The sequence below is a fragment of the Tauraco erythrolophus genome, chromosome 6 (genome assembly GCF_009769465.1).
Source record: "Tauraco erythrolophus isolate bTauEry1 chromosome 6, bTauEry1.pri, whole genome shotgun sequence".
NCBI classification, from domain to species: Eukaryota; Metazoa; Chordata; class Aves; order Musophagiformes; family Musophagidae; genus Tauraco; species Tauraco erythrolophus.
The window spans coordinates 50,068,117-50,087,121 of NC_141470.1; the positions used below are offsets into that span (position 1 = coordinate 50,068,117).

At 43.5% G+C, this 19,005-nt stretch overlaps 1 protein-coding gene across 1 annotated transcript in view; it reads left to right on the plus strand.

Annotated features, from left to right (window-relative positions):
* Window positions 1-16,369: 16,369 nt before the first annotated feature.
* TSHR (thyroid stimulating hormone receptor) overlaps window positions 16,370-19,005 on the plus strand; it is a 75,524-nt gene continuing 72,888 nt past the window's right edge. The window contains exon 1 of the mRNA XM_086613165.1: window positions 16,370-16,539. Coding sequence (XP_086469291.1) covers window positions 16,370-16,539 — 170 coding nt within the window. The remainder of the gene's footprint in view (window positions 16,540-19,005) is intronic.

The following is a 19,005-nucleotide window of genomic DNA, read 5'->3' on the forward strand; positions in this document are numbered from 1 at the left end:
TAAATTTGTGGGAAAAGTAATATAGACTGTTTCCAACAAAAGATCTGTTCTCAAAAGACTAAAAAATGCAATGTATCAAATCAATCAATCTGGTAATGAGTAATTAAATTCATTAAACAGTGAAGGAGCACTAGAGGTCTTTTTTTTTTTTTGAAAGCTTAGACACACATGATATTCACAAAAGTGCAGGAAACATGAAATAAATTAAGCTTTCTTAAAACAGAAGTGAAACTAGATGAGTATTAGAACTCAGAGCAATTAACAGAAATTATCAAATTGAAGAGAGGTATCAAGAGAGAATCTAGAGTGAATCCACTATATGTTTTCATTAAACCACCTGATAATGTAATATAATACATTTATTAAGTTTGTAGGTGACACTATTTGTCCAAGTGGACAAATACAACAAGAACAACAGAAGTTGGTAGAAGAAGGAGGAAAAAAAGGCTATTCAAGATCTTTAGTATTTCAAGGTGAATATGCATCAACAATGCCATGGTCTAGAGAGAAAAAGCTAACACCATACAAGATGTGAAATAAGGGTACTTTTGTAAATTGTGAAATATTATTTCTTTTATCCAGTGTTAATTCAACATAACCCAGGTTACTACATTGATGCTGGGACAATTCACTTAACTAGAATGTAAAAACTACTTGAGGTAGAAGAAACACAACTTGCGAGGAAAGAATGGGGATGGCTGTCTTAAGAATGACAAGGTAGAGGAGGGAAAACAGGGTAACAATCAACAGACACAGGAAAAGAAATTATTAAAAGCTACAGCTAGCTATGACTGGTATTGTAAAGTCACATAGTAACTGATTAAAATTGCAATCCTTAGAAGGTAGGTGAGATACAAGTTTTTTCTTAAACTATGACACACTGCAGCAGTTTGCCTAAAGGCCACAGAATCACCATCCTAAGATCTGTGTTAACAGCACCTGTTGGGAGAGACAGTCTGAGCCTGCTTTGGGAAAGAGGAAATAGATTAGCAAACTCTTGAACTCCCTTTGGTCCTGTAGTCAACACAAAACTAGCCACAGTAAAGGTATCATTCTTTTAGCCATTAGAGCTGAAGTTTCCCAAAGAAATCATGGATGAGATTAAATTCTTACATAGTATTTTATATAGAGGTGACTTGATGTTTTTCCAGAGCCTTGTATTTAATTTCTTAAAAGACTGCAAATTTGTGTCCCCCAGACTTGGATAGAAACCTTTCAAACATGAAAGGAGAGTAAATTAACGTACCAAGCCTGTGCTCAAGTACACCAACATCTCTTACATTTTCTGAAGGGATGAATTTATCTCATCTTCCCTCCCCTTATCTTACTAAAGCACGTTTTTATTGCCAGTATCAGAATTCACTATTCCAGTGCCTCTCGCTCTAGTCAGTTGAAAGGAAGTCTAAATGAGGCTGAGAAAGCATAAACACTGAGCACTGCAAAACAGGAATTAAGGGATATTTTCAAAGAGAAAGAAAAATCAACGAAAACACCAGTAGAAATAACAACATGGAATAATATTCATTTTTATCATAATTCAGTACAAAAAAACCCCAAACAACTTCCTCTGTCCTGCACATTACTATATCAAGCTTTATTTTTCCCCTCCATCTTTACTAGAACCTCACATGGATATCAGCAAGATCCATATTCCAGCACACAGACCACAGGTACCACCAATAAGCATGAAATGAGACTTTCCTCAACCAGGTTTGGCATCACCTGTTCTAAAGCAATTTTGAATTCCCTCTATAACTGCACTGTCAGTTCTCTGGGCTAAAACATCTCTTTCTGATCTTACCAAGCATGACAAGCAGCACAATCACTCAAAACCCAATAAGCAACTGATTCAGTGATCAATTTCCTCCAAGCTTAACAAAGGTCTTCAGTTTCAAGGCATTTTGTGAAATTTAATACACCAAGTAAAGGGGAGATCGTATTAACGGCCATACTAAGAATTAAGTAGAAGATCAGCCTTATTAGGGATCAGAAACTCAACCCTGAGACATTAATCCACAGGCACCTAGTCTTCATCTACTCATAGACCTATGTACCAGCATATTTTGCCTGATTGCTATCATCCATACAGTCACAAAACATTTAATTTTAATTATCATAGCAAACGGTTGATAGTCTGTATCTGTCATACATTATCTCAAATACAAAGTCATAGTAAATGTTGTTTTGGCAACCTAGATTCTTCAAAACTCCATTCATAGTTTCACAGGAAGCAAATTCTCTTTTCCTCCCAAACTGGGCAAAAAAGTGTGTGTTGGATTTACTCTGCATGTAGAACACTGCACGGAAGTATCTCATGAGATCTAGAAAACTAACCTTACGTTACGTAATTCATATAGTTTGTCTGCGAGACAGACAGCTCCAAGTGAAAGATTACGCTTAATTCCACCATGTCACACTTCTTTCTAGAAGCTAAGAGCCCAAAAATAACATCGCTTATGACATTATCAGTTTCACATTAGTGAAACCGGGCTTTTTAAGGATACCTGAGTAGGTAGAGAAATTAAGAACAATGAGATATGTAAGAACATTCAAATGATAGGAAGTGTTTTAACTCATTCCCAGACGAAACGGCATAAGCCAGCAGACACCAGGTTAGTTATTGCATCTCAGTTGACGGGAACTAAATTTTTAAAAATTTCTCAGACTCTTCTGAGAGCAGGCCTCTGAACACAGCCCTACACACACCTCTAGTCAGACAAGTATGGCAACTTGTAATGTCAGAAAAAAAAGACAGGCACTGATAGAAATTAATGAAAAACAGCAGTTGACTCATCTGCTGAAAACATCCTTCGGAGAAGTGTCTCAAGCACAAGAGGCCCAACTATGGAAAAGCTATGACCCTGAAGAAAACAAAAGCAAAATGAAGATCTACACCAGAAAAGATTAATGGATTTGTTTTCAGCTGTCCAAAAACAGGCTCATTAAGAAATTTACCGGCCAAAGCACTGAAGAAAGGCTAGTAAACAAGGTAAACATAAAAGAAAATGCTACAGACAGAAAGGCGTTTTGTCTGAAGAAAACTTTGTATTTATAGTTAAGTAGCATTCCTCTTTGAGCTCATAAGCAACCTAAGAGGAACTGTAAGTACTTCTAAGTTGAAGAAGTTCTCTTTCATAAAGCGACATCCTCATTTTAAAAATAACTACAGAAGTTTCATTTTAGATTAAAAGAAAAATCACAAAGAAGTAGAAATTTGTACAAATATTCTGTATGAACTAAGGAAAAACATCAATATTTAGTATTTTCCTTCTCTATAGTAAACTGGGCTTTTCAGTTTCACTGGGAGCTTTCTTGTTAAGACATCTGCAGGGTAAAGCAAACATGAAGTACAGCTGACAGTCTCAACAGCCTGTTCTCCAGCTCAAGTAAGCAAAAGATGAACTCAGCATACACAACGTGATTACTTCTCAAGTGGTTTTATTTGTTTAGCTCCACACAGACTAGTTTATTGCTAGGTAACTAACTCAGTGCTAAAGGCGTGTTTGAAGCCTTATAGTTAAGACTGAGCACGACAAGAAAAATTTGATAGCCATTCCAGAAAGGGACAACATGACACCTGAAAGGCCCTTTCCTTCAGTGCTTCTAATTGAGCCAGAAAGTGGCTCAAAAAGTCAGAAAGGTGACCCAACGTGGTGATCTCTCACCATCACGCTTCCAGGCACGTTTTAGTCTCAACTTGCAACACCACGTCCTCAGCACGACACGGAAAACGGTTCCTTCATGCTGTTCGCAAGTAAACTCAACTAATGCCCTCTGTAAATCCTCCTCCCGCCCGGCACGTACCGAACTTTCTTAACATCTGACCTCAACTCCGAGGGCCTCCGAGCCTCCTGGATCTTTTGTCCCAGACAGGGCCGCGAAAGCCCCCAGGGCGGCGGGACACCACCAGAAAGGGGCCGGGCACGCCTCGGCCGGGCCTCCGCCAAGCCCGCGGGCCGCCCCGCTACCGCCGCGGCTCGTGAATAACGTGGCGGCCGCCGCACCTCCTGGCTACCGCGCCACCCGCCGCAGCTCACCTCAGCGCCCGCCCTCCGCGGGGCTCCGCGCCCAGCCAGCCCCGAGCGGCAGCTAAGCCCCTTCCCGCACGCCGCCCCGGCCGCGGCCGAAGCCCCCGACCCTGCCCCTCCCGCGCCCCCCGCCCTCACCGCACAGGAACCGCGGGAGGACACCGCGCCTCCCCGCGGCGAAACCGACCTCTGCCCTGGGCACACCCAACCGCCCCGCACACCCCTTCGCCTCGCCGCTATGGCAACTTGAACTAGCCGCCCTGCCGCCGGCCACCGGAGCCGCCTTCCGGGCGCCGGGCGCCGCCCCCGCAGGGCTCCCTGGGACAGGGAGTCCGCGAGCGGCGCGCCCCCGCGGGGAAGAGCGCCTCAAGGACTTCAACTCCCAAGAGACAGTGCGGCGAGGCGCCGGCCCTGCCGGGTCGCGCGCGCCCGCGGGAGCGGTGTTGGAAGGCCGGGCCCCGCCCTCCCGGGGAGCCGCTGGTCCTTCGGAGGCCGCGGCCGAGGGATGTGGGCGGAGGCAGGAAGCGGCTCACGCGCGCTGGTGTTTATAAAAAGTTTTTGAAAGGTAGGCGCCTTGGCGTTTACAAAGGCTACAGCTGAATAAACGCGAAGGTCAGAAACAAAAGCCGTTGTCCCGGCAAAGCAGCTGTCCACATTCCGCTCATGAGGCTGGGCGCGGAGCTGATCCGCGCAGGAGAGGGGAGCGTGAGCTGCTTAACACAGTTGTTTCTTAGGAGGGAGACGCCTCCGCTCCTATCTCGCGGCTTTTTCTTGTTTCCTTAAGCCAGGCGTCGCCTTTCACAAAGGTTGTATCTGTTACACTTGCGTGCAGTACAAACAACCAGCTACTACGGACTGGGGCGCCGGCCTTGGAGAGAGAAAAGGGACAGAGTGCTGTGAGCGAGCTCAGGAAAGGGCACTTGGGCCTCTGAAACTTGGGCAGAACTTGCAGTAGTCCTAAAATCGATGGAATATTTGGCTGCACATCACCTGTAGGTGAACATTCAAGCCCAAGGTAAACACGGTGGGTTGGGGTGTTTTTTAATACGGATATCTCTGTATATTATCTGGGATCCACTCCAGCGAGTGGCCTTTGAGCACAGTAATAAAAAGTGGCTGACAATCCATACTGCCTACCTTTGTTCCTACCCCATGGGACCGTTTAATTTACTCACCCAGAGGTCTCTAATGCAGCGAGCATGCTTGCATGCCATACAATTGCAACACATTTCAGGAGCGAGTCAGGCCCCCCCCACTGGCAGCACCCACCAACAGCCCAGGCAGTGGCTGCTGGCCCGTGCTGCTCTGTCTGCGGTTTGCGGTCATGCTCAAAAGGCATTATCCTCATCTGAGCTGAAGGCAGGTGAGACAACAGGAATGTAATGACACAATTTACTTCATTGTGAGCTGAAGCATCAGTGAATACCTAGCGAAGAAATAAGTCTTCCCTGGCTTCCAGTGCATGACTGTTACCCTGGCCTTTCCTCTGCAAACTGCAAAATGGTCAGGTTGTGCTGGCAGGTCTAAATGCAGGGTGAGAGTGAGGACCTCTGCTCAGTCTCATAAAGATGCTTATGGTGGTCTCAAGGAGACAGGCGCTGAGTCTTCCTGGGCTCTCTGAGGGATTTCCTCTCCTTCCAGTTCTGCACCAGTGGTCTTGTTCCTCCATAGACTCCCAGAATTCATCCCTGAGCAGATTTCTTTTCCTGCCCTCGTAGCCTCTCTCAGGCCATCACAGAGGGGATGAAGGGCCAAGAAGTGCGTCCTGGATGTGGCTGGTGTGTATATGAGAAGTGTATTTGCGTCTATGCTGAGTGTGAGCTCATCTGGCTTGCTATCAACACCATGTTCCAGTGGAAGCTGATGCCAACGCCTGAGACTGCCAAACCGAGCACAAACATTGGTCTCAAAGACCATGCTAATCAATTGTGAAAGTAGCTAGTCAGCAAACAGCACTTGCTACCTATGTATATATCGGCCTGATGTTGTAATAGAAGGAAGCAGCCGTTTCCAGTGCTTCAGGCAGCTATTTCTGCACACAGTCAGCTGCAGCATTACCACAAACATTGTAACTCTTTCACAGATGCATATGAAATAAGGCTTATGGCACTGACTAATACATAGTTTTTCCATCCTCATCAAGCTGAGGCTTGCCTGGTACAAAAACTGAGTAATAAAAACTGTTACAGAAGACATGTAAGCAGGCATGTATGCCAAGACTCTTGGACTGTATGTCTTTGTTGAAAAAGATCCAAAACACCAAGATCCCACCACTCCCAGCAGGAGATGCTGTTTAGAGAGAGCACATGAACCTGTCCACTTTCTGTGATCTAGCCCTCTTTGCAGTTTCCTCCAGCACCCACATTTGTCATGTCAGAGGACATTTGTAAGAAGACTGTTTTCTCTGATATCTGTTCACAGGCTTGTAGCCCCTAAATTTGTACAATTTTATGTGACTCCCCAACCTCCTGGCAATGATTTCTGGAAGTTTACTTCTGGATGTGTGAAAAAGTGCTTGCTTTCTACTCTACGGCTGCATAATTTAAGGGCCTTTGTTGAAGGCTGTGCTATATGGATATGTATCCAGCTGGTATGAATTTGTAATTATGTAATTAATTAAGGTTTAGGCCCTTCGTACAATAGGTGGGCCATTCCCTTCTGGCTGTGGGAGATGTAACAACCTGCTGTAGAGCTGCAGCCTATGTTGGTGAGCAACAGTGCTAACGGCTGATTGAAAATGTCAGTAAACTGTATCTGAAGTTCTGTTGAAGACTTCCTAAATATATGAGGAATGTCTGTCTTTCAAAAACCTGTTTTGACTCTTCCTCCAAAGAACTTATTTATGTATGCATCCAGTAATATTATTATTTATTGTATGTAGTTTCTACTAATTTATGCACTACAGTTGTCAGAGCTGAAATTGTATTCTTTGATTCTAGACTATGTCATTCTGTGTTCTGGATTCTGTAATCTATATTCTCTGAATTTGAAATTCCCTTATTTTCCTTAGAATCTCTGTTGAATATAGTAGCATAATATTAATGAGTCGTCTGGTACAAATAGAGTGTTAATTGAGAAGTACACCACAGTCACTTCTTCTGCTATTTCAATCACTAAGGAAATAAGATTTTGACTGGTTATTTTTCTCAAGTTGAATTTATCTGTCCACAAGGAAATACCTGTCTGAGAATCTCTGTGAGCTCTTCTACAGTAAGAGTAGAAACCAAATATCTTTCAGTTTGGGGTTATGGCTTTATCTCCTCTACATGCTCCTTTTATATGCTAATTCACCTGCCAGTCTCACAGACTCTGGCAGCATTCCTTCTTTTGTTGCATTTGAAAAGGAATGATTAGTTTTTGTTTTTCACAAGTTGTTCCTCAACTGCTTTTAAGCTGGTTTTACTGTGTTTTATTTACCCTGCTAGCATTTGGAAGAAAACTTCATGTTCTAGCCTAAAACATGACATTAACTTTTTGAAGGATGATTTCTTGCTTTTAAAAACTGACCTTATCCTAGTGTTAACAACGCTGGCTTTCTTATGCCCTTACTGAAGCCTTATTTACTAGGTATACACTTGCAGTTTGATGTCCTTAAAGATTCACCATGAGGCATGCAAGGTAACTCCCTTGTCTGCCCCATTGAGCATTTTCAACAAATATCTTCATACTTCTGTAATTCTCTTTCCTGAAGCTGAACAGTACTGTGATGATTTTTTTGTGTGTACTTTTGTCATAAGGGTGTTAAGTGTTAAGTGCACAGGATTGCTACAGAACATCTCTTGCTTAGTATGAGTATGCATGAGAAATCAATGATTTAACTATGCATAAGAAACTACTATAACAGACACACTTCCAAAGAAGTTGTTTAGATTTACAAGCTCAGAACGCTTTCATGTCGTTATATGAAATCAAAAATATATATCCCAGCATTCTGTTGTCTGAAGTGCTGTGTTGAGACAATCCCTTGACAGTGCTTTCAGGAGATTGTTTAGATATATCTTTCAGAAGGCTATCAAAAAGAAAAAATAAGACAACCTGAAATAAATAACTGGCTTAAAGATTCATCATTTACTGGGCTCAGAAAATGAGTTCTTTTATGAACAGGTATCATAGACACACCAGAAGGAGACACACTGTGGGCTAGATGAATTATCTCCTCAGTCAGTGAGCTTAAAAGCCAGTTTTGATTTATGATTGTTGTAATGAACAGTTAAGCTCCTCTATTAAAATGCTGGTCTCCATATCAGAGCAGGTATGTGCCATGACTCAAGTCAAAGAAAAGTGCAAGATGTGTCTGAAGTCCAGATCATGAGGGCAGGTAAGTTTTTGCTGGATGTTATTTCTGAGCATAGATGCCTATTCAAGAGATACAGGCAGAGCAGAATGAAATCAGACAAAGATGACTGGAAAGCTGACTTTAGATGGACAGGCAATATAAGCCTAAGGGGAAAAAAAACCACAAACTGACAGCCTTTTTTGGATAAATGCAGACAGGAAGAAAAGATCTTGTAATTGTAAATAAAGAGACTATCTTCTGTTCTGTGCCCCAATCTGGCAAGGGATGTCAATGGCAATAAGAAGGACTTTAATTAAGTACCTAAGTAGCAAAAGGAAGACTGGGGGAAATGTGGGCTCACTGCTAAATGGGAGCAGGGACTCTAATGACGGAGGATATACAAAAGGCTGAGGTACTGAAAGCCTTCTTTGCCTCAGTCTTTGTTTGCAAGAGTGACCTTTAGGAATCCAAGGCCTCAGGGACCAGGGGAAGAGTCTGGAGCAAGAAAACCCCAATGGAAAGTCTGAAGAAAGGAAGACTGACCCTTGGTGGAAGAGAATCAACTTAGAGAATACTTAAATAAACTGAACATACATAAGACCATGAGCTCTGTTGGGATGTACTCACGCATGCTGAGGGAGCTAGTAACATGCTGAGGGCCACCAAGATGATCAAGAGACTGTCACATCTCTCCTATGAGGAAAAGCTGTGACAGATGAGGTTGTCTTGCCTGGAGAAGAGAAGGCTTAGGAGATCTCATCAATGTATATAAATACCTGAAGGGAAGGTGTAAAGAAGATGGTGTCCAGTGACAGAACAAGAGGCAATGAGCACAAACTGAACAAGAAATTCTGTCTGAATATAAGGAAACACTTTTTAATTATGAGGGTGACCGAGCACTGTCACAGCTTGCATAAAGAGGTTGAGGAGTCTCCATCCTTAGAAATAGTCAAAAACTGTCCAGACACAGTTCTGGGCAACCAGCTCTAGGTGACTCTGCTTGATCAGGAGCTTGGGCCAGATGACCTCCAGGGGTCCCTTCCCATCTCAACAATTTTGTAACTCTGTGATTCTGTAATCCTTTCTGGATACAAACATACCTGTCTGAAAACAGCTTTCATAGTTATTTCCTTAACTAATTAAGGAAATAACTTAATTAGTTAAGTCCAGGGCATAGTTTCGTCTTACTGTTCTCTCTGAGCACTCTTAGAATTGACAACCTCAGGGTTTACAATGTTTTACATAGCAGTATCTCCTATTTAGTTTTCAGCCAACTGAGTATTTCAATTTTCACAGCTTTTTCATGGATTTTTCATGAAATAGAGCAAAAGGAGATGCACAAGAGTTCCTTAGGATCCTATGACCATAAAACTCCTTAACTACCTGTTCTTGAAGTTGAAGGTAAATTTGTTGTATAGACATGAATCTTCAGGAACCTAGAGTAACACTATTTCATGTAGCTGTTCAAACACTTGGTCTGATGAGTGGTGCTGTGTCAAAGCAGCATGTCTAATGTAATTTTTTCTGACAGACTAGAAATTATTTCAGATATTGAAATAGAAACAGATGGGAACTAGTATATCTTATAAGTGTCTAGAATGGCTAAACATGTTGACTAATCAGAAAAAAAAAAACAAAAAAAACACAAAACCAAACAGGTCTTTATTCAACTCTTTACTGACTTATTATCCCAGTTTGAACAATTTCTCATACAGATATAACAAGATTTAACTGTTGATATCTAGTAATCCTTTGAGGAGTTTATGTGGAACACCAATTAGAGCTAATTGCTTCATTAGAACTTGTTGTAGTTTATCTGACTTGTGTATAAACCACACAAGCAGTGTAAAGATACCCAGGATACCATATCGAATCTGGCAGATGAGAATGTCACATTTTTAAAAAACATCCCCAAACCAATGGAATTCTAAGCCTTGCAGTGCTCGAGATGGTAGGTACTAAAGAGTGACCGTGGCTGTCACTAGAGGGAGTGTCTGTAACAAGGGAAAAATACACTTGTCAATTTTTGACATGTTTAAATGAATAGGAACCTGCAGGGTTCTTTGAAAAAGCACCAGGAAAAAAAAATCTGATTCTTCTTTCCTATTTGCTTATTAAGATCAGAGCATAAGCCATATTAATTGATTAAAACTGCTTTGTTTCTCTGTCCTCAGGGCATACAGGATTTTTTGAATGTCTGTTCTTAGGATTATGTTTGTAATTGTAGATGTACACATGTTGGTGATACTTTTAATACAATAACGTTTTTTAGTATATAAAAAAGGAACATTTATTAATATACTACGCAGGGTGGAGAGATCTCTAAGGTCCCTCCCAGCCTACGCCATTCTATGACTCCAAGCTGCTAGATGCCATCACTTTTCAGAACTGATATAGTAAGAACCACTGATTATTGTTCTTTTTTACAGCCTAAAATACTTGTGGTCTTGACCGAGCTAAGCAACTGTGTTCCATCGTTCCTTCAATATGGGTCATGTTCCTAGACTTTGTTTTCCTTACCATCCTGTAAATAATCCCCAGTTTGCCTACTTCTTTCTTGACAGATGAAGTATTCCAGACAACTCTATAAATGCAAAGTAAAGTGGAATATTTGCACAATATTCCCATTTTTCTGCTGTGCAGGGTGTGTCTTGTTGCATGTAGCTACCTGTGTTTTTCTCTTCTGAGTTTAAATTCTGATCTAGAGTTCGCAGACCTCCCTCGCCTGGGGTTATCTGTAGCTTTACAAACGTACTTTTCATTCCACCATCTGCCTGCCTGTTCAGGAAAATGTTGAGCAGAAGGACCAGGAGGTGTCCAGGAGAAGCCCAAGCGCGGCACGGCAAGGCAAGCAGCTCGCTGAGCGCCGGGCGCCAAGAACCACTGGCATCCTGTGGGGCCGGGCAGCCGGGGGGCTCCAGGGCAGCCCCAGCTCCAGGTGCCGGGCACCTCTCTGGGGCTGGGCTGGGCTAAGGCTGTGGCCAGGTGTCTGCCTGGGTGTCGGGCCTGGCCCGGCAAGGCCCACGGCTGGTCAGGGCAGGGCTGCGGGGAGCTGGAGACACGGGGCTGAGCTGTGGCTGTGGGCAGGGGGATGTCCTGGGGAAAGCCAGGCAGGGGCAGTCAGCCCCCGCAGTGCCCTCGGCCCTGGCAGGCTGCTCTGGGAGGAACAGCGAGCTGGCAGCCAAGCATGGCCGTAGCACGGACAGGGGCCTTGCCAACGGGGCACAGTCCTGCAGCACCTCAGCGGGATTGGGTGGGTGATACTGACAGCCTCAGCAAGGCAAGGAATCAAACTAGGACCAGGGTCTGGACAGGACGAGCAAGAGACACCTGGAGAGAAGACTACAATGTAAATCCAAGGTCTGTCAAAGAGATGGGACCAGAGAGAAGGCCAGAGACAATGCTGCATTCCACACAGGTCTGGAGTCCACCCAAGAAAACCAGTCAGCAGGACAGGGCTGCAGGAATTGGGCTAGGAATGGGTTCAACTCTTAAATAGCGCAGGGTGGGTTTGGGTGCCCAGGCCTGAGCTGACCCGGAGCCCTGGCACTGCCGCAGAAGGTGCGTGGTGCTGGGGCGGGCAGGTTGGCCAAGGCAGAGCCCTGACAGCATGAAACAACTAAACTGAGATTGCAGACTTCTATCCAGCAAATTCCTTAAACATTCTAGAAACTACAATGTAAAAAAGTCATCTTGCTTAGAGCATAACTTTTCAGAGCGAAGCCTGTGCCCGTGGAAACACCATGTGGTTAGCAATGGTCCTTTTTTTCCCCAAACTCTTACTGTTGATGTTCCTGGCTCGGAACATGCAAGCCAAATCTCAAAGCCCAGGAGGCAGTGCATCCAAACCTGGAGCTCTTCCCAGGCTGAAATCACATGTTCTCTCCTGTTTCCTTCAAAGCAATCAGGCCTTGAATGAGAGGAGTCCCTTGCTTCTCTCATTCAGGGTTCAAGCCCAGAAACCGTATATTAGGCAGTTCTTATTTATTTTGAAATCTGTGCAGAACATCTACAACTTCAGTATCAGCCTTGCCATTTCTTCCGTCTGCAGTTTTTTATAGTTGCCATTTTTGTTCCCTTAGAAATAATAGGGGAGATATTTAGTTCTTCCATTAACGCTTTCTTGACTACCACTGCCGCCACAGAGCAGCTGACATGCCAATGCTTCTAACACCAATATGTACCTGAATGTTCGTTTTTCTACTAAATAAAAGGTATTTCAAAATACTTGGCCCTCAGTGAAAGAGCAATGAAACAAATTACCCTTGCTCTAGTTTAAGAGCCTGAAACACAATTACCATGGAGTAGCTAATGCAGGGTAGCCTATTAGTAAAGGTAAGAGCATAAGGATACCTTTAATACACCAAATGAATGAGTATGGTTTGGTTTATGAAAAGCCACTGAAATGACTCAAATCTTGGGACTACTTATCTGCTCACCAATAAAACTATTATTCCTTTGCTTAGTCCACACATAGTGATACATAAAAAATCAGAATAAAAGTGAGGGAGAGACGGTTTGCAAGAGAGTACACACAAGAGATTGCAACAAGTCACCCCAGCAGTACTGTCATTAAAGAGGAGATACATGTCCCTAGTCTCTTCCTGCTAACCAGGCCATGTCGTGAAAAGTAAGGACTCCTCTGTTGTGCTCTGAGTTGTATTAGGTCATCAAGACTGGTTGTGAGAAAACAGATTAAAATGGAAGAGGAATTAATTGCTACTGCTCAAGTTAACAAGTTGCCTCTGGACAGCATCAGGCGATGTTTGCTGGATGAAACAGCTATGGCTTGTACCCACTGCCTGGAAATCAGGTGTTAAATAGACTCATGACAGCTAAGAGACTTGGCCCAAAAGATGACAGAGATTCCTTTGCTGATACTTTTGATTTGCTAGATGGCTTTGTACACCTCTGTGTCAGCCTGTGTCAGCCAAAATATTTCTTTGCCAAAGCCAAAGGAACTGAGATTTTAATGTCCTATCGCTAATAGAGCATACAGTCTCCTCAGGACAAACTGGATACTTTGACAGTAAGAACATGAAAACAAGCAGAGAATTTTGGTATCCTGGGAAAACCTTGTAGGCAGCTGTAGCACTGTCTGAATTTTGTAACACATAGCATATTAGGTAAAGTTCGTTCAGTGGCTGATAACTCCCTTTGGATAGAGGACCCAAGGCAAGCCTAACTTCACCGAACTTTTAGTTTTATTTGGTCTCAGATGTATCTGCATTTCATTTTTTAAAATTATGGCCATGTGGCTACAGTGGTACAAATCATGGAAACCACAACAGCATGAGAAGAAATAAGGAAGCAAGTCCTGAATAAGATCCTGGCAAGTGCTTCCCTGTGTGATGGGTGGGCACTGAGGTGGTATTTCCAGATCTGAGAAGGATCAATGGGACTGTATGGAGCACACAGTAAAGAACCCTGAGCTTGCACCACAACCTTGGCCTCCATTCTTATGAGTTGCCTTCAGAGATTAGTAAGACTTTGGAGTATTACAAAATGATACAATTATGTCCCACAACTGATACAATGGATGAGAATGTGTGTCTTGTCCATGATCCCCAAAACAGGAAGACAGTCTATGCCTCATGAACGCCAAGTAATATTACCCTGAATGTCTTGGACAACCATGAGGGGGTAGGCTAACCAGGAGGTTGTTTTGCAAATTGTAGCAACTGTGGTAATATTGCACTTCCTGACCCCAGGTTGCTATGCCACACAGGATATGGCGTGGCTAGCTTCCATAGGGAACTGGATGGGATTGGTCAGGAAAGGATGGAATAGCGGCACAGAAATAGGTGTGCTTCCACCCTCAGAACCTGTACTAGCTTGTGGTTTTCTTCTTCATGAAATTTGTCGTTAGCCTTTGGCTGGGAAAGAACATGATCCCACCACTGAGAGACTGGAAGCCTGAACACTTGGGTGGGAGCCTTCAGCACCTTGGTCTGTCTTACACTGTACTGGAGTCTCCCTTAGCACTGACCAAAGTAGTGAACAGTTACAGAGCTTCCTGTCTGACTTGCCAACACTGAGTCACACCTTTTCCCTTGCCTGTGCCTCAGTGGAGTGTGCAGCTCCCTTGTTCATCAGCCTTGGAATTCAGTGATGTCTCCGTGGCTTCATTTTTACTTAGTCACATTGGTATAGTCACAAAAAAGTGGGGGCGGGTGGTGGATTTTAGGGCTGCAGGGTGAGTTACAGATATGAGCAGTGTGCCGTCAGAAGGACATGACTGAGTGGGGCACAGGACAGCCAGCATTCCCAAGGGAATTCCACGCAATGCAGTATGAAGTTGTCTAGGGCACCCTGTGGTGAGTGTTTCAGCTTGTCCCCTCATTGGGACACCCCTAAGGATACCTCTGTTCTAAAAAAGGTAAATGTGTCTGATGGGATTCCTCACTTACACAAGATCTAAGCACTAACATATGTCTGCAAGATCAGTATTTATACTGTATTTCTTTATGAACGTAGTATTATTTGTTCACCTTAAAAAAATATGTTTAGGGCATAAATTATACTTAGGAAATACATACTAATGAACTGACTTAAATTACTTTTAAAGAGTTATATCAAAATGATATCTAATATATCGTACTCGTTACTTTTGGATAACTCTGATCTAGGTGTAGGGCAACTATTTATCCAAGAAGATTGTGGTCTAATTTTTTTACTGTCAGTAAGTTACTTTTGCAAATTTCCTCCTCCCAAGGTATAAACACTTCTGTTGGCATTTTGTTGACATTTTTTGTGCTGTATACCTACACATGCACGAAATCTACATGAAAGAGAAAACACTGACACTTACTTGAGAAAAAAAAAAAAAGGAAATGAGGTAAAGTATTAAAGAACTTTATTTAGTGCCTCACTGAATTAAACAATAATATATCTTTTTTCTCTCACTACTTTTATACATTTGTTTTTGGCAAAAGTATCCCTTGTTTATCAAGAAACCCAGAATTAAATTATTACCAGATTTTTCAAGCTTTTTTAGTGTGTCTGTCAGACACAGCTATGACTGCTTCAGTGGGAGAACCTCTGTGCCATGTCCGTTGTAAACTTGGGTCCCAAACAGTGACCGGAGTTGGTTGCTACTTCAAATTACAATAATTCCACCTTACTTCTCTCAAGGTCAGATTTTTTTTTCCTCATTTTTTTTTTCCTCTAGTGAAAGGATTTTATCCTTTCCGATTATGTGGAAAATGTTACTCTCTCCTCTGCATGTTACTCTCTTTTATCATGTTATTTTCAAAATCACTCTTTTGAATTTTCAGTGCTTTTTTTTTAGCTTTTTTTTTTTTTTATATATTTAGTGCAGTCAGGTTTTTTATATCTACTTTGCAGTCAGTGAATTTTTACTCGGTGTGAAGATCTGTTTTAACTTCACTGCTTTTACAGGTGAGCTGGTGTTGCGCCTACACAGCCCCCTCCCTTCGGCAAAGATGCTGGAAGAAACGTCCAGGGTAAGACGTCGCGCCGCCGCTGTTGGGAACAGCTCGGCGGGCCGGTCCCGGAGCCCAGCTCCCTGCCCGGCGCCCCTCGCCCGGCCGCCCGCCCCGGCCCGGCCCGGCCCGGCCCGGCTGGGCAGGGAGCCCGCTCGCCCCGCGCTGTCCCGGTGGCCCCGGCGCCCTCGGGACCCGCCGGCTGCGGACGGGAGCGCGGGGAGCGGCGCTGCGGGGTCCCGGAGGGCGCGGCGGGGCTCCGCGCTGCCCCGGTGAGCGCCGGGGCACGGGCGCTGCCGGGGGACAGGCCCGAGAGACCCCGCCGGAGGGGTGCCGGGAAGCAGGGGGGCCAGGTCCGTGTGGGGCAGGGAGGGATGGCCGGCGGGATGGGCGCGGGGACCGGGGCGAGGGGTCGGAGGCTGCCCGACTGGGAGGGCGCGCAGGGTTTGCTGAGACCTTTCCTGTCCCCGTTTAGGGAGGAGGCGGCGTTGTCCAGCAAAGGTGCCGCCTTTCCCGAGCAGCTTCTGCCGGCGGGGCAGCGCCGTCTGTCCCTGCAGCTCTGGTGCCTCCTCCCTTCCCCTCGGAGAGGCAAGTGGCAGAGCGGGAGCGGGCGGCGGAAGATGCTGCGCCTCCCGGTAGCCTTCCAGTTGCTGCTGGTGCTGGTACTGTGCAGCCAGGGCACAGAGAGGTGTCCTTCAGCCTTCTGCGAGTGTTCCGACTGGGATGACTACAAAATCACTTGCAGGGACATCCACTTCATTCCCAGCCTCCCAGAGGACACCCAGACCCTGTGAGTACGTTGGGAAGGTTTAGGGGAGGCACTAGTCAGTTGTGAGTATTGGTATTTTGCGAGCAGGAGATGCTCTGAGCTGATGCCCTGTGAGACGAGGGAGGGAAGCGGTGAGGGGGGAGTGCTGTAATTTACCTGGACAGTACAGCATGGTGAGAACGGCAATGTGTGGACCCTGTGTGTTAGGGAGATGAAGGAAAAGTGACTCTCTAAGCTTATAGAGATGTGAAGAGATGATTGTCCGTTGGGCCTTAAAAGTTCTGGGTAAGATACGGGAAAATTAGTCACTGTGCTGTTTGTGGGCAAACCGAGCGCAAGGCTGGATTCTGTGTGGCGTATGGCATATGCCTAGGGGGTGAGGGGAAGGCAGGATAGATCAAACACAGTTTTGTAATGAAAAAAAGGAATAGCAACTGGATGTGCCACCTCACAAACGGTTCCACAGAAGCTTCTGTGCACTTTTAGCTTCTTTACCAGAGCCCAACAAAAAGAATCCGTGGGAACTGAGAATCCCAACATACTGTCTGGGAGATGGAGTACTTCAGATAAACAAAAGCATGGAGTGTGGGATAAAGCAGCAAATTCGGAGCTTGCCAAAGTGATATAACAATTCAAGTACCTAAACCTAAATGTTTGATACCATTATAGGCACTGTAGAATATCTTGTCTGGCTTCCTGCTGCCAGTACAGAAGCGTGTCCTGTGTCGTACCTGTCAGCCCCATAGAGATGTATCAGATGAATGCTCTAGGGAAACCGAAATGGCTGTAACTAAGCTGCTGAACTACTCCTGGCTTTTGCTTTATCTGGTAATGTTTCCAGTCTCCAAGGGAAGTTTCACTTTTAAGTAAATTACTTTCTGATAAAATAAACAAACCAAACTCTGCTGATTTAATTACAAGATAAAACGGTAACAAGTTGCTTGGTTTATGTCTCGATGATGATTCTCTGGACTTCATTTTAAAATATGAGCCATGAAGTTATTTAAACTTATTTGAATGCACTTCTCAAGACTTTTTAACACCGGAAAGTAAAGTCTTAGCAAATTGATGACTTACCAGAAAAGACAGAGCAAAAAATATTTGTGTTATTTCCATTATTCATGCATGTCTTGAATTTTTTTTTATTATTAGACCGCAGTATTTCAGTTGATAAGATTTTAAATTATATGAGTTTTGGTTATTATACATTTGTATATGTGGTTTATTTAGTTTGAAATTGCAGTAACGTTACTGTATGTAACATGTAGTATGTTCTTTGAAATATACCATGACAAGCTAGAAAATAAAGCAGTTTCAGTTCATAAGAAAAATACACCTTCGTACAGGCATTTAAAATAGTTAACAGAAACAATTAGATCACACAATGGAATTGGATACTTTCCTTGAAAAATGTTGATATGATGGCTGAGGAGTACCTCTCTACATACAGCTTCACAAATAAAGCACTTTGGCTACTGGAGTTCTAGTGTTTTAAACACGTGTTTTAATGGAGCCTCTAAGATCATAAGCCATGGTTTTTAAAAGACAAAAACACCCAGTGAAAATCTTATTTCCATGGAAAAAGTAATCAACAAAAACACTCATTCCTCCTTGTGTTAAATGGGAGTCATAACAATTGCTTGTATCTGTGGCTCAGAGTGGTTTCAGGTGCTTCAGACTGACTGACTTGCACATGGAGGATAAAATAACAAAGAGTTTTCCTGAGAGATTGTAAGGTGTGTAGTCCTGCTTCGATCATGTTTTATGTCCTCCTGTCTTACAACTGGCAATGGTTCTGAATTAAAGACAAAAGATTCCAAAATAACTGAAGATTCTGTTAATCTTAAGAACAAATGAATGCTCCTTTGAAGTGTAGTATGTAGCTGTGCATATCTGCACATTATATGTTGAAACCCTCTACAATTTTCCTCAAATCCAGCAACTTTGTTACTTTAGGTGAATTAACTGCTTCTTGGTGGTTATGCATAAACCTCAAGACTGCCAATTTTAAAACTTTCTTATGTGGCTATTCAGTATTGTAGGGTTTGTAAAGCTAAGAGACTGGTGAGTCTGGGACACTTTGCCAGCTTTTGGAGATGATGAGCTCTTTTCAGTGCACAGGATCTTGAAACTCCAATTAAAGTTTTATTCCAATTATTCAGTCGGGACTGCTCTCATTTCTCTGCCCTCTTTAAGAGAGTGGTGTAAGCCTTTTTTTAACAAGCCATGCTTATAAGAAATTGTAAAAAATGTTTATTTCCAAACTCTTTCAATGGAAAAGTGTCATGATTTTCAGCCAGGAAAGTGTGTTTGTTTTAAACCGATTTTAATGTATCTGTCCAAATATAGTTAATACAGGTGCTTATCCAGAGTGGCTGAGCACACAGATATTGCTCCTGGAGATGCTTTTAGTCACCACATGATTTTTCTTTTTTTTTTTTTTTTTTTAATTTTCTGTGAAGTAAACAAAATAAGTAGAAAGAAGAG